The 15,980-nt window shown below is 39.7% G+C and overlaps 1 protein-coding gene across 1 annotated transcript; it reads right to left on the minus strand.

Moving 5' to 3' along the window:
• Positions 1–1,661: 1,661 nt before the first annotated feature.
• Positions 1,662–3,047, minus strand: LOC128745987 (uncharacterized). The gene has a single exon (XM_053843041.1). It carries the CDS (start codon positions 3,045–3,047, stop codon positions 1,662–1,664), a length of 1,386 nt encoding a protein of 461 aa, XP_053699016.1.
• Between the last annotated feature and the right edge of the window lie 12,933 nt (positions 3,048–15,980).

Genomic DNA, 15,980 nt, shown 5'->3' on the forward strand with positions numbered 1-15,980 from the left:
CATTGTTGCTGGTAGGGAACGTGGGAGCTCAAGTGGTGTTGGTACCGAGGTGGAGTTAGATGGGGAACGATATGAAGTAGTGGAGGAATTTATATACCTTGGTACACTCGTGACATGTGACAACGATGTAAGCCGCGAAGTGAAACGACGAGTTGCAGCCGCGAATCGGGCTTTCTACGGATTACGTAGCCAGCTGAAGTCCCGTAGTTTGCAAATTCGCACAAAACTGGCGCTGTACAGAACACTAATCCTCCCGGTGGCCCTTTACGGACACGAATCATGGACGCTAAAGGAAGCTGATCGGCGAGTGCTTGGGATTTTTGAGCGTAAAATTCTGCCATCTATACTTGGTGGCAAAATGGAAAATGGAGTGTGGCGGAGACGCATGAATCACGAGCTGTACCAAGTATACAAATATGCTGATATAGTAAAGGTAGTGCAATGTGGCAGGCTGCGGTGGGCTGGACACGTGGCCAGAATGCCCGATGAAAGAGTAGCCAAAACTATTTTCAGCAGAGAACCAGGAAGAGGCCGTAGACTCCAAGGCAGACCCCGCACCCGGTGGGTGTGTGCTGTCGAAGACGATGCACGTTCAGCTGGTGTTCGTGGGGATTGGAGAACGGCAGCCCAGGACCGACGGTACTGGAGGACCATAATTCGTTCGGCGCAGGATCGGTAACGGACCGTTGCCACTAAAGTAAAGTAAGTAACAAGCGGTTAGCAGTGAAAGTAAAGTAATAAAACCTTCTAGGAACAAAAGACCGTGAATCGACGCCGCTAACTTACGTGCCTGTTGCATTCATGTCAAAAGAGAAGGACATTCGAATGGTTCGTCATATTTACGATAAAGGTGCTTTGGCTTTAATCTTATTTGTTACCAATGGCATTTTTAAAGGCCATAAGCGAGTTAAAGTAAGATTATTGAAACATGTCAAGCTGCGCATAATCATATTTAATACAATTACATGTGGGATGGTCATTCATTACTATTTCAACCTTTATGATGCACACAAGTGATTTTTAAAAGAAATCTCTATGTCTCAATGGTTACAGGCGTTGTACCTATGAACCCCCGTTCACGTATTGTCAAAGCCACCATTGCATTCAATGAAGAATTGAATCTGAATATTTCGCTCTTTTCTTTTAAACATTCACTTAAACAATGGCACTAACAGATTCTTATTAACATACATATGCCAAAAATGCAGTTTATATAAGTCTTTGATCTAATGATTTGATATAGTCCTACGTCACCCTTTCGTACAACCCTTAGGGCTGTATACCGTGTAGTTTTTTGATGAGTTTTGTCTAACAACCAGCGATACCAGATCAGTGCTTTTTCCGCTAGATTTAGCGGGATTTCAAGTCGGACAGCGGGACTTCCCAAGCAACAATGTGAGTTTTATTGTACTCTTATGCTGGTCTTCAAGACCAATTTTGGTCTTAAATGCCATCATAAAAGTGCAATAAAACCCAAATTTCACTACAAAAACTATTTTTATGCCAACGTAAGAACCGATAACTCAATATTTAGTGAACGGGACATAACACTAATAGTTCTTACAAACGGATAGTTTACCTTTTAAACCGACCGGTTTCGGGAAATATGTTTCCCATCAACGGGGTGATGTCCAACTGATTATCTTGAAGAGATGGAGCATTTACATCCTTAACTTAGTCAAACTGAAGAGCGGCGATATTATTGGAGCATCGTCCTCGTTCATTAGCGGTTGCTCAGCTGTAGATATTTGCATAGACTCCCAGGCATTTAAGTGTGACGATTTTCTCACATTTTTTAACATTTTTGCACTGTCCCAGTCTATTTGATGTTGAAGACTAATGGCATGCATCGCCACACTGGAGTCGTTTATGCGTTTGTTCTCTGTTGCATTCCTATGCTCCTTTATCCTGGCTTGGATTTTACGACGAGTTTGGCCGATATATATTGATGGGCAGTCTTTACAGTTGATTTGGTAGATTCCTGACCTATCTTTGGTAGGAACCTTATCCTTCGCGTTGCACAGTGAATCACGTATGGTAGTATTACTTTTGTAAACCGCGTGATAGCCATGTCGTTTTAAAATATTTTTTATCGGGTTTGTGATTTTGGGATAAAACGGTATGCTGATTCTTTCGATGTTCTCCCTCTCTGGCTGTAGAGTGGTTACATTTTGTTTATGTTTCTTGCGTTCATGTACCCGGATGATTCTGTCGACAAACTGTTTGTCGTATCCATTAATTTTGGCAGCTTTATATATATTTTCTTTTTCTGCTATGAAGTCTTCTTCTTCCATAGGGATATGGACAAGACGGTGTGCCATGGAATGGAAGGCCGCTTGTTTTTGGGCGCCAAAATGATTGGAATCAGATGTGATGTATCGATCTGTGGACGTTGGTTTTCTATAGATTCCGAATTTCAGAGTGTTGTCCTGTTTCTTGGTTATTAACAAGTCCAAGAAAGGTAATTTTCCATCCGCTTCTTTTTCCACTGTAAATTTTATGGTGGGGTATCGAGAATTTAGTAAATCTAGAGTTTGCGGCAGGTGCCTTTCTTTTACGATCGCGAAAACATCATCGACATACCGTTTCCAAACTCTGGGGAAAAGCTTTTCGTTTTTCAATTCGACTTCAAAGTCACTCATGAACGCTTCAGCCAGGAGGGGTGAGAGTTTACTCCCCATACTAAGGCCAAATTCTTGTTTGAAGATTTTTTCCCTAAATGTGAAGAAGTTCTGGCTCATACATTCTTTCACCACCGTTATGTAAGCTTCGATGTGAATGGGGGGAGCCCGATTTCTCTCTAAATGTTCCCGTAAGCTTTTTATAGCAGCGGGGACTGGCACACTCGGAAATAGAGCACTAACATCGAACGAAACCAGAATTTCTCCCCGTCGTACAACTGTATCTTGGATTTGTGCTACTAATTCTCGCGAATTCTTCACACTTGATCCGTGCCTAATGGGATATTTTCTCATCTCGTCTACTAACCAAGCGGCTATTTTTTCAGTAGGTGTGCAGACATTAGACGAGATGGGTCTCATAGCCATTGGGTTTTTATGTATCTTGGGGAGGCAGTAAAGGGAGGCAACTTTTGGGTTCGAAATCAGGAGCCGTTTTTCTAGCTTTATTTCCCCCATGCACCTGCCGCAAACTCTAGATTTACTAAATTCTCGATACCCCACCATAAAATTTACAGTGGAAAAAGAAGCGGATGGAAAATTACCTTTCTTGGACTTGTTAATAACCAAGAAACAGGACAACACTCTGAAATTCGGAATCTATAGAAAACCAACGTCCACAGATCGATACATCACATCTGATTCCAATCATTTTGGCGCCCAAAAACAAGCGGCCTTCCATTCCATGGCACACCGTCTTGTCCATATCCCTATGGAAGAAGAAGACTTCATAGCAGAAAAAGAAAATATATATAAAGCTGCCAAAATTAATGGATACGACAAACAGTTTGTCGACAGAATCATCCGGGTACATGAACGCAAGAAACATAAACAAAATGTAACCACTCTACAGCCAGAGAGGGAGAACATCGAAAGAATCAGCATACCGTTTTATCCCAAAATCACAAACCCGATAAAAAATATTTTAAAACGACATGGCTATCACGCGGTTTACAAAAGTAATACTACCATACGTGATTCACTGTGCAACGCGAAGGATAAGGTTCCTACCAAAGATAGGTCAGGAATCTACCAAATCAACTGTAAAGACTGCCCATCAATATATATCGGCCAAACTCGTCGTAAAATCCAAGCCAGGATAAAGGAGCATAGGAATGCAACAGAGAACAAACGCATAAACGACTCCAGTGTGGCGATGCATGCCATTAGTCTTCAACATCAAATAGACTGGGACAGTGCAAAAATGTTAAAAAATGTGAGAAAATCGTACACTTAAATGCCTGGGAGTCTATGCAAATATCTACAGCTGAGCAACCGCTAATGAACGAGGACGATGCTCCAATAATATCGCCGCTCTTCAGTTTGACTAAGTTAAGGATGTAAATGCTCCATCTCTTCAAGATAATCAGTTGGACATCACCCCGTTGATGGGAAACATATTTCCCGAAACCGGTCGGTTTAAAAGGTAAACTATCCGTTTGTAAGAACTATTAGTGTTATGTCCCGTTCACTAAATATTGAGAAAACCCAAATTGTTACTTGGGTTAATAACCAAACAGCGGCTAGCGGGAATCTAGCGGATTTCTTAAATAATTCAGCGGGATTTTAGCGGGATCTCGATTTAGCGATATTTGGTATGCAAGAAGAGTGCTGAAAGAGAGGTTGACAGCGAAACACTTCGTTTATTGACATTCTAATATCTGCTCATGTATTGGCAGATGGTTGATTAGAAAACTCCTTGGTTTTTGGCTAGAATGGGATAATATCTGACAAATACTCATTAGATCTTACTGGAAATGAAGACCACCAAACCAATTCGTTATGCGTATTCCTAATTTTTCCACAAACTAATTCGTTGCCAATGGCAAAATCCATCTGTTTTATGAATTGTAAACTAAACAACACTTATGTATCTATATAGGGGGAAGTCCCCCAGCGCCGGACAGCTCCCAATACCGGACACTTCTGACTTTCATAGTTCAAATGGTGCACCTTAATAGCTGATATGATAAAATCAATTAAAAGGACAAAAAATTATCATGTGTGATTTTATAGTTCAGAATCATTCATGAAAACGGAGATGTGTTTGTTTTTACCTATAGCCGATCGAATTCTTATGTTTCGGCTAATTTTCGAATCAGCATTACAGTATTATTCGGTCGCATAAAATTTCGTTTTTCATGTATAAAATATCTTTCATTGAATATGTTTCAAGCTCCATAGTACATTTTTCCACAAAGTTATTTAATACATTAAAAAATATAAATTGAACTCAGTAATTCCCGTCACCCAGTACCGGACACCGAGCCGTCCCCCAATAACGAACAGCAAAATGCTTCACTTGGTTCAATCAAATTCATGAATGAAATCAAGCTTTTGCAAAAAAGAGACGGTGAAAAAACAATATATCACTTATTATCTCAAATATGAAAACAAAACAAGGAAACCTGTTGCTGATCAATTTTTCGAAGAAAACAGAAGGGCTTCGATGAAGGGCGTAATGAACTATTGATTTTTATGCAAAACAATTTTTCAAACATCTTTAGTCAACAAATATGCAAGCAATAAGAGATACATTTTGACATGTATTTTTCAGAACTATAAACCCTGAATTGGTTTATTTCATGATTTTTATTAAGTGTCCGGTACTAGAGATGGTCGGGTATGAAAATTTGAATACCCGAACCCGACCCGTACCCGATCAAGAAAAAAATTGAAAACCCGTACCCGACCCGAACCCGCAGGTTTATTATTTTTGATACCCGAACCCGACCGCAACCCGACGGGTACGGGACGGGCCCGGGTACCCGACCATCCTTAGTGTTAAATGTGGTCAATAAGGATACCCGACCCGACCCGTACCCGATTTCAAAAACAAAGATTAAGAACCCGTACCCGACCCGAACCTGCAAATTATTTTTTTTCAATACCCGAACCCGACCCGAACCCGGCGGGTACGGGTACGGGTGCGGGTTTCGGGCAAATTTTCCGCTACCTGACCATCTCTATCCGGTACTGGGAGACACAATTTTTAAGTAATGATTTTATCGATTCGATCGATCGAGAAGCCAAATGAGAGCTTCTAAAATGGTTCATTAGTGGTGCATGTACGTGTAACCTATTGTTATTGGCCCACATCGTCCAAGCGTGGTGTCGGGAGAATTTGACTGATTTTTTCGATAAGACTTTGTGGCCTCCCATCTCCCCGGATCCTAATCCCCTGGACTTTTATGTATGGTCGTACATGCTGGCCAAGCAAAGTGAACATAAAGTTAGCACTATGGACCAATTTAAGAAGCTCATTTTCAAGATCTGGGATGAGATACCCATATACCAGGTGCATGTCGTGTGTAATTCTTTAGAGAAACGTCTCAAGCTCGTCATAAAGCACAAAGGGGGAAGTGTTTCCACCAAATATGTCGTAAAAGTTCTCAATAAACACTGCTTCAATAAAAATTGACTCAGAAAAGAATATCTTGTATTTTCATTTTTTAAACACATTTTCAAAGAGTATTCGAACTTATTGAACACCCTGTAGCAACAGATTATTTTCTAAAACTGGAAAACCCGTGGGTTGAGCTCTCCCTTATCTTTCATATCAAAATACATTTTATCTGAGAAACGTGACCATTATATCATGGATTTGTATACGACGATTGATAATAGTAGTTTGCCAATTCATGATAGTAATACAAAATGTTAATTTCAATTTCAGCCGATTTTGAAAACTACCTTATGATTCTGTGAAGTTAATTTTCTCACCCATCGGGATCGCTCCACGAACTTTATTCGAAAGTTGGAACACCAGATGTATCGCCCAATAAGCAAGACATATACCACTTTGATAATTGGCCGACAACGACAACCACGGGCATGAGTTGTCGCCAACCGGTTGCCTGAGTGCGTATTCGGAGCTGCACTGTCACTGGAACAGGCTGCTATGCTATGTTGAGCGCAGTGATAGAGGATACAGTGTGCAAGGGGACTGAGGTCCTCCAACCGATGATCAGATCACCTTCGAAGATCGCGACCCGAACATCGCAAAACCATCATCAACAGGTAGCATATTTTATATAAGCCATTGTAGTTCGACATTTTTTCTCATTAGACGCCGGCCTGTCTACCCGTTAACATACTCCTCGTGGTCAGGTTATACCTGACATCTTTTCAGTTTGTTCCTACTATTATTTTTTTCGGTTTGTTCCTTCATTCATATCATTTTGCCGTTTATCGCGTGAATCGTTCGATAGTGGTGTGCGGTGAAGCCGTGATTGATTCCTAAGATTTTCAGTTCAGAAAGGGTAAATTGATTTTTTTCGTGATGGTTGATAAATATGGATTAGATCTGGTTATGCTCCGGTGTTGATTTATTTATAAATGCGATTCTCATGACAAATTGTGGATATACAGTGCAGCATGGTGTGTGAGTGTGTGGGCCATGGCATGTGCAATTTTATGTTGAAGGATACAAGATGAATCTTAAAGCTGAATCTGACGGCTAGTACTTGTTTGCTTTGAACGAAACAGGTGTACCCAAGTGAACCTTTCATCTTTTATAGCAAAGTACAACGGAAATGTGATATATACATACATGGTATGAAACAACTCCTGCTTAATAAAGGTCGTATGCTTTCTGCTTTGAATAAATTTGGTGAATGTCTGTACAGTGTACATTGATAATAATTTTTGACTGTGATTTAAAGAAAGGGTTAAAGGGCTAATTTCCAACAAAAAACACAAAATTGGGGTGCTAATTTACACACTGTTTTGAATACTCATAACTGTCTGTTTAGTCTGTGATATACTCTTACTAGTTACTACTATGCTTGAATAGCACAATTATTATTGTTATAATAAGTTATTTTGACTTAAAATTAAATCAAAAACTTGCCGTTAATGGAATTAGTGCTCATAGAACGTAGAATAGAATGCACCCTTAGAATGAAATTTTTTGCTCGAGCGTTTGTAATGGACCTATACTGCCGCTACTCGCATAACAGTCCCATTTATATAGGAAACTCCTTAGAACGATGTATAGACGAAAAGATAATTTGAGAAATTCTAAATGTTTTATTTTTTCTAGAAAACCCTAAAGAAGATTTTAAGTTTTTCTCGGACGTCGCTTATATCAAACATTTATAATTTTGTCTGGAATTTTGAGATTGCTATAGGAATCCTCGAGGATTCAAAACTGTCAAAAATCATGAAAATTGACCCAACTAATGGCGCTTGTGGGGTTTCCCAAACAAACGATTCAAATATTTCATTATTGCGTTTTAGGTTGTACATGAGTTATGGCCGGAAAACTTAATTTTCCTGAACATTTACCAACTCGGGCGAAGATTTTGTTATAAAACATAAGTATATTTTCTCAGCAATCTGAAAAAATACCATTTGAGAAAAAAAATTTCATCAAATTTTTAACGGTGGTGGAGAACTTCCAAGAAAAATTCGAAAAACTAGTTTTTAAATCGTGAAAACATTTACTATAATTTCGTCGGCTTTCGATATTTCAATTTTATTTTTTGTTCCTGAGCTATCTACCGAGAAAGTCGCTCGATTCACGACGGCACATGACCGGTCGTTAGGTTATTTGTATCTTTTACGTTTTTGCAAATACAGTTAGTGTAAATTGTAATATAGCAATTCCACGCGAAATCGTCACAAAAAAGTTGAAATTTAAAATGAACCTTTCTGATTTAGATAAAACGTTACCTACGTGTTTCATACACCTTGTAACGGGGTTACATAAATATTGTATAGCTTCGAATTTTGTAGGTTCAAATTGAATTGACGCATAGCATAGTTTGACCGCCCGTGAGTTGCCCGCGATTGATCTAGATCAGCTGAAATTGCATAAAGAACCATCAGAATGATGCCTGTGAGTAGCAGATCATTCTCAGTGTGCATTTTCTGGTGATCTAATTCTTTGTGATGACCAATAGCAAAGCTGGCCACGCCCATGCAGGTCAATTTAGGAGGGAAAGGAATGTTAGTCCGACACTTGCTGCTACTAGAGACCGAGGAATCCTCTGCATTGTGGATGATGCACAGTGCCACAGAAAGCAGTTGTTGTTAGTGGAAAGTAATTGATCTGGATCCACCGAGGTAGGTGGTACGATCACAGTCATTCGAGCTCGCGTACGATTTGAGCATGTGTTAAGTTATAAGAAAAAAACCCACGAGAAATCAGTTCTGCGCACCGAATATTATGTGCTTTGGGGCGAACCAACCACTGGTTGAAAGCCCCAAATTGTCGGAGTTGATGGTTAAAGCCCGCGAGAGCGGTAGGAACCCAGTAACTCAATAAAAGATTTTGCTCAGTAACGCACATTGGAATCTAAACCAATCAGCGATGGGCACGTTATAGTCGTATTATTCGAGCCGTTAGATGTTGGCTATACTAAAAACAATTATAAGTGGAATACATGCTTTCACGATAACACAAAGTGTTTTTACATTACAAAGAGGCTCAGTGCTTCAAGAAATTATAATTTAACTCTTGATAATTTGTGAAAAATCGGGAGTTGCTTGCTTCAAATCGCTGTAACTCTGAATCAGTAAAGAACACCTCGTGGTGATGAGTGATACTTATGTAAAAAAAACTGAGGAATACAATAGAGTTGGAATTTTTTAAATCAAATTGCACTCATTGAGAGAAAAATGCCAATTTAGTTTTTAAATCGAATTGAAAAATATTTGGTAGCACTGCCGCTAAAAATTAATGCTAAACAAATTTTTTCGGATTCTCTAAGCAATTTCTTTTAGAAACATGAAAATATTGTTTTTCTAAACGTAATATTTTCAGCGATATAAAAGGATTTGACAAAAACGTGTCTATTCTTAAAAAATGAAAGTAGTCCCATTAATCGAGGGGACGACTAATGGGCATCAAACTTAGGGGTTTTACTTGCTGACCTGAAACAAACAATCTGACAAAATTTGGTTCAAATCCAAGAAGATCGATTAAATGGGATTCGGACACTTGACGTGGAAAGACACATAGAAGATATTGCTATTCTGTCGAAATCTCCAATATCCGAAGTATTTGTCAATGGCAGATGGTAGAGTCCAGGCAAATAACTGATCCGGTTTACAGAAAGGTTGTTTTTTTTGTAGTTATAGCTAGCGGTAGCGGGTTGGACACCAAACACAATCCAATTAACAATTCCTGCAATCATTGTTTTTGGCGTACCGAACTAAATTTTGTTTCGGATCTAAAATTAAGTACTTTTTCAAATGTTCTCCCTCGAGTACCGCGTTTCTGAAAATTGGTAGATTTTTACCCTTTATTCAATTCGTTTAATTCGTTTGTAGATTACACGTGTTTTAATTAGTAGAAGGTTTCATATTTTGGAGATATTTCACTAATAAATCGTAGTTGTAATAATTGTAATTGAAATGTATATGAGTCGTTCCACGCGAAGTGTCCGAGTCACCTGTAATCGACCCTCACGGATTTCAACCAAATTTTGTCAGATTGTTCGTTTTGGGTGAAAAAGTATAAATCCCAAGTTTGGTGCCGATTGGACCTCCCCTCTTTTTAATGAATAGCCCCATTTTTGCCAAATTCTTTTGCTTATATCTCCAAACATATTAAGTTTAGAAACAAACTTTCTTCTACATTTTCAAGGGAAATTGTCTCAGGAATCTGAAAAAGATATTAGTTTTTAGCAACAGTGCTGCCAAATAAGCAGGACAAGCAGAAGGAAAGAATTATTAAGAGTAATAAAAATATATTAATTCTGTTAATGCCATACATGTTAATACTGATATAAAATATTAATATGGATTGATAGTGTTCTAATAATAGTTGGTATCACTGTTAGGGAAGACTATGTTACATACTGTTTATGTGTTTCCATAACAGTGCAAAGTACCTTTAGATTGCTCAGTTTTCAAAAAGTTTTATTTTGCTTGTAATTTTACATGATAAATTGGGTGTTGTTTATTTCAAAACGCTATATCTCGAGATCGGCCAAGAATACCTCGGGGTGATGAGTGTTTCTTAAGTAAAAAAGTCCGAGGGATACGATGGTGTTGAAATTTTCGAGATCAAATTGTCTTCATTGAAAGAAAAATGTAAATTTAGTTTTGAAATCGAAAATAACAATATTTGGCAGCACTGCTGCTAAAAACTAATATCTTTTTCGGATTCTTGAGACAATTTCTCTTGAAAATGCGGAAGAAAGTTTGTTTCTAAACTTAATATATTCGAAGATATAAGCAAAAGAATTTGGCAAAAATGGGGCTATTTATTAAAAAGAGGGAGGCTCCCATTAATCGAGGGGGGGGGGGTCCAATCGGCACCAAATTTAGGGTACCAGGCCCCCTCCAGAAATCTGGATCTTGGAATTGGAAACTGGGAAAAAACTCAGTGTATAGTTCCCGCTGTGTAGATATTTTCTTTTTCACTAGGCATCGCAAATCGTTGTCGTCGACGTCAGTAGCTTAGTAGCCACCCCGGCTCATGCTGTTTCAAGCGTTCGTCTCCATTCAACTACATCTTGAGCCACTCGTCGCAAATTTCCCAGTCACAGAAGTCGCAAATCACTTTCGACTTGGTCGAGCTATCTTGCACGTTAAGCCTCTCTGTTCCTGATGCTGGTGCAGTTGTTAAAGAGAACTGTTTTCGTCGCACTGTAGCCTACTGACTTTCGCCAGATGACGATGGCAATCTCTCTCCGCTACTCTCCGCTTTCAGTTTGTACTCCACCAAATATCGTCCGCAGTACCTTCCGCTCGGACATAGCGAATGCCTAGCGTTTTGCGATGGGCAAAGGAAACCTAATTTCCTGTTTGAATGCGCAACTAGATCCCCTTACTAGTGTTGTTGTCCGTGTGCACCAGCAATCTATACCTATAAAAAGGATTTCTGTCTGTCTGTCTGTTCCTATGTTCCTCTTAGAATCGAAAACTACTGAACCGATCGGCGTGAAAATTTGCATGTAGAGGTTTTTGGGGCTACGGAAGGTTCTCTCGATGGCAAAAGACCCCTCCCCCCACTAAGAGGGGGAGCTCCCATACAAATCTATGCCTATAAAAATGGATTTCTGTCTGCTCTATGTTCCTTATAGAATCGAATACTATTGAACCGATCGGAGTGAAAATTTGCATGCAGGGGTTTTTGGTACCAGGGAAAATTCTTATGATGGTTAGAGATCCCTCCCCCACTAAGAGGGGGGGGGGGTCCCCATACAAATCTATGCCTATAAAAATGGATTTCTGTATGTCTGCCCGAATGTTCCTTATGGAATCGAAAACTACTGAACCGATCGGCGTGAAAATTTGCATATAGGGTTTTTTTGGGCCAGGGAAGGTTCTTATGATAGTTAGAGACCCCTTCTCCCACTAAGAGGGCGGGGGGGGGGGTTCCCATACAAATGAAACACAAATTTCTGCATAGCTCGAGAAGTAATCAAGCAAATGGAACAAAATTTTACATGTGGGTGTTTTTGGAGACAAGAATTGTTTCTATGGTTAATTGAGACCCCTCCCCACTTTAAGAGGGGGGCTCCTATACAAATGAAAAACAAATTTCCTCATAACTCGAAAACTGATTAATCAAATGGAACCATATTTGGCATGTGGGTGTTTTTGGAGGCATGAATTTTTTCTATGATGAATTGAGATATCTTACCTTTTAGGGAGGGGGGCTCCCATACAAATGAAATACAAATTTCCTTATAACTCGAGAATCAATCAAGCAAATGGAACCAAATTTGACATGTGGGTGTTTTTGGACAAGAATTTTTCTATGGTGAATTGAAACCTTGCCCTACTCTAGGAGGGGGGGCTCATATACAAATGAAATACAAATTTCCTCATAACTCGAGAATTAATTAATCAAATGGAACCATAGTTGGCATGTGGGTGTTTTTGGAGGCATGTAATTTTTCTATGATGAATTAGGACCCCTTACCTTTTAGGAGGGGGGGCCCTCATACAAATGAAATACAAATTTCCTCATAACTCGAGAACTAATCAAGCAAATGGAACAAAATATGGCATGTGGGTGTTTTTGGAGACAAGAATGTTTTCTATGGTGAATTGAAACCTCTCCCCGCTTTAGGAGGGGGGGAGGGCTCCTATACAAATGAAATACAAATTTCCTCATAACTCGAAAAGTAATCAAGCAAATGGAACCAAATTTGGCATGTGGGGTGTTTTGGAGGCAGGAATTTTTTTAATGATGGTTTGAGACCTTTAACCTCTGTGGTAGGGGAATAAGGACTATCATACAAATAAGACAGAAATTTTTTCGTAACTCAAAAACTAATCGAACTCGAGAAATTTTAGACTCATTCATAAAACATTAATCAATAACAAGACCATCAAAAACTATCAATAGTAACATTAGATAATTCAGCGCGAGATGGCTACAGGCCGCGAGCGACCTGCCGTCGGAAGCGCGGGCCACTGCGGGGGGCAGCCCCTCGTAGAGATCACCTCTATCTAGGTTTATTTATTTTCCAACTTGCAAAGCTTGCAAAACTTAAGATTGTGACGAAGGTCATCCGAGATTCACGATTTATGTACAACACAGTTTAATTTGTGGCAATACGAAGTTTGTCGGGTCAGCTAGTCCCAAATAAACGAACCCATCTGCCACTTCTAGTTCGTCGCCATCTCCATCTTTCTACTCCTCCGGTAGCTGTTCCATATCCAAAATTATAATAATTAACCGGTGCATACAAACGGCCAGCTTTTCTGGTCCCATTTTAATAAGCTCCGCTCCGATACCATCTCCAGCTGATTTATTGTTCTTTATTGGTCTGCAGGCATGGCATGGTTCTCCGCCTGGGCGCCATTCAGGTGTTCGTCGAATTGCTGCTTCCACCTATCGGTCATCTCACGATCGTCCGTCAGAATACTACCATTTTTATCCCGATTCCTTTCGACTCGCGGCACAAAGCATTTGCGGGATCCACTCAGTGTCTGGTAGAACTTTCACGTTTCCTGAGAACGATGCAGCCGCTCCAATTTTACATATTCCGGCGCTTCCACTTAGCGCTTTTTCTCCCGGAAGATTTGGTTTCGCTGCATCTTCTTCTGTTTGTGTCTTTCCACGTTCTGACGTGTGGCACTGCGCAACTTGGCCGCCCGCGCAGCTTTCTCTTCATCCATCATCCTCCTACATTCATCGTCAAACCAATCGTTCCGCTCATTCCGTGCCACTTGCCCGATGGAGCTCTTCGCTACACTGCTGATGGTTGTTTTGATGGCGTTCCAACAGTCCTCGAGAGGGGCATGGGCCAGTTTGTCTTCTTCCGGCACCGCAACTTCGAGCAGTTTTGCGAAGCCCACGCTCTTGTGATCTAATTTTGACACACATGCGTACTCATTCTAAGGAACAGGCCGGCATAAGCATCACTTTCGGGCTGACGCTCTTATTTATTCATGCACTGCAACGAGTTTTTGCGAGTGTGTGTTTAGCTAACAGCTACAGTCGTCGCTCTTTTTCGTCGTTGCAGCCCGAGCTATATTCAAGTTGACTTGAAAAAAAACTAGATGCATATTTTTATTGTGAGCCGAGTGGGTCATAATAAAATTTTTAAAAATAATTTACTGGAAACCTTTTCGAAGCAATATTTTTTTTGTTTTTCTCCAAGAATTGGGTTTATTTGGGTATTTGACAAGTTTTAAAGTGTTCTTCAATTTTAAAGTCAATTCACATTCATAGAAATTGTAATGTTAAAATGGCTTGACTGTGCTGCAGGCTGAGAAATCAAAAATTTGCCAGTCGAAAGATTTTTTACAATCTTTTTTCCATTTTTAGGATTGAAAACTACTAGGTATTTAAGCAACTCAAACTTGCTTGCAATAAGTTTTGTGCATTTGAAGGCTTTATACTGAGTTGACGGTCAAATAAACATTGACGTCACTACCGGTCGCTCTTATTTTCGAAAGAAATGGATCTAAATTTAATGCTTGATGTTCGAAAAATACCATAGGGGTATTAGGGGCATAATGAGCACCCTAACTTGTTGGCTGATTTAAGCACCCAAAATGACTGAATTTTTAAAGTGTCGTCATTGCAAAACATACATTTCCTATCGATAATCAAAGGCATACTGTTAACAAATTGAAAAATAATTGACATGATGACGAAAATTACAATTTAAATTCATGCTTCAAAAACTAAAAATCGGCCAGTGTGTGGGGCACAATGAGCACCCCCTGGGGCATAATGAGCACCCTTATAAACACATGCTTGAAGGATGTACAACAACCACACACACATACACACACACACTCACACACATGCATATACACATACATACATACATACATACATACATACATACATACACATACACATACACAAACATAAAACGTGTAAAAACGTCGAAAAAACTATTGCCCGCAAGCCGCTTAAAGCCAATTGAGCCGCGGAGGTTGCCTCTGGAGCACACAAGGAATGTTTCGAATGACGCTTAAGCTAGCTGTGTTTTAGTGTTGAAGACATATGCTTTTCCGTTTCCTTCTGCCAGGTGGTATACGAGAGCTCTGATTTCACGGGTAGTAATACCGTAGCATCGAATCTTCATATACAAAATATGGACCACCACCTCTTGTTCTGCAGCGGGAACGAAAACAGCTTTGAAGGAATCAATTTGGTCCATCTCCTGCCCCGAGATTGCTCTTTCGCATGGCCCCACATACCGGCCTAACGTCTGCCGCAGAATGCGGTGGTACTTGGCGACTTGTTTTGTGGATATTCCGTCTCGCCTTATAGTGGTCAAGGCCGCTTGCAAGGCCTTTTTTAACCAATTATGTCTTCCGGATTCCCTGAGCATATTCATACCATCACTGTAAACAAGCATTGATGCAATAAACAAAGAAACTGACAGGTTAGTTAATGCGACATAGTGCTCGTTTCACCCCACCTAAGGGTGCCCATTTCTCCCCCATTCAAGTAGTTAAAGTAAAAATGGGTTTTTACAATAATTATAGTAAAAAATCAAAACTTCAATGAAGGTGAAATTTGAGATACAACGTATACATCATGTTGCAGTGTGCACTTGATAGATTAAGATACTTAAATGATCGTAAAAGCTTATTTGGTAGTGCACCAAAATTATAATTTTTTCATCGTCTGAGCACCTACTTAAGTTTTTAAATAAAACTCCGTGTTTTAAAAGTAGAGATCACTCATTTTTTGATAAATTGATACTGTAGTACCTACAGCAGTGTTTCGCATGCCATATGATGTTACAAAATGCGTACTTTCGTAGAAAAGAGGGGTGCCCATTTCGCCCCGTGTGCTCATTATGCCCCTAATCCCCCTATATACCAAAAAAATTAATTTTGTTTTTATTATTGATAAAACGAGAAATT

This window comes from Sabethes cyaneus, chromosome 1 (assembly GCF_943734655.1).
Source record: "Sabethes cyaneus chromosome 1, idSabCyanKW18_F2, whole genome shotgun sequence".
NCBI classification, from domain to species: domain Eukaryota; kingdom Metazoa; phylum Arthropoda; class Insecta; order Diptera; family Culicidae; genus Sabethes; species Sabethes cyaneus.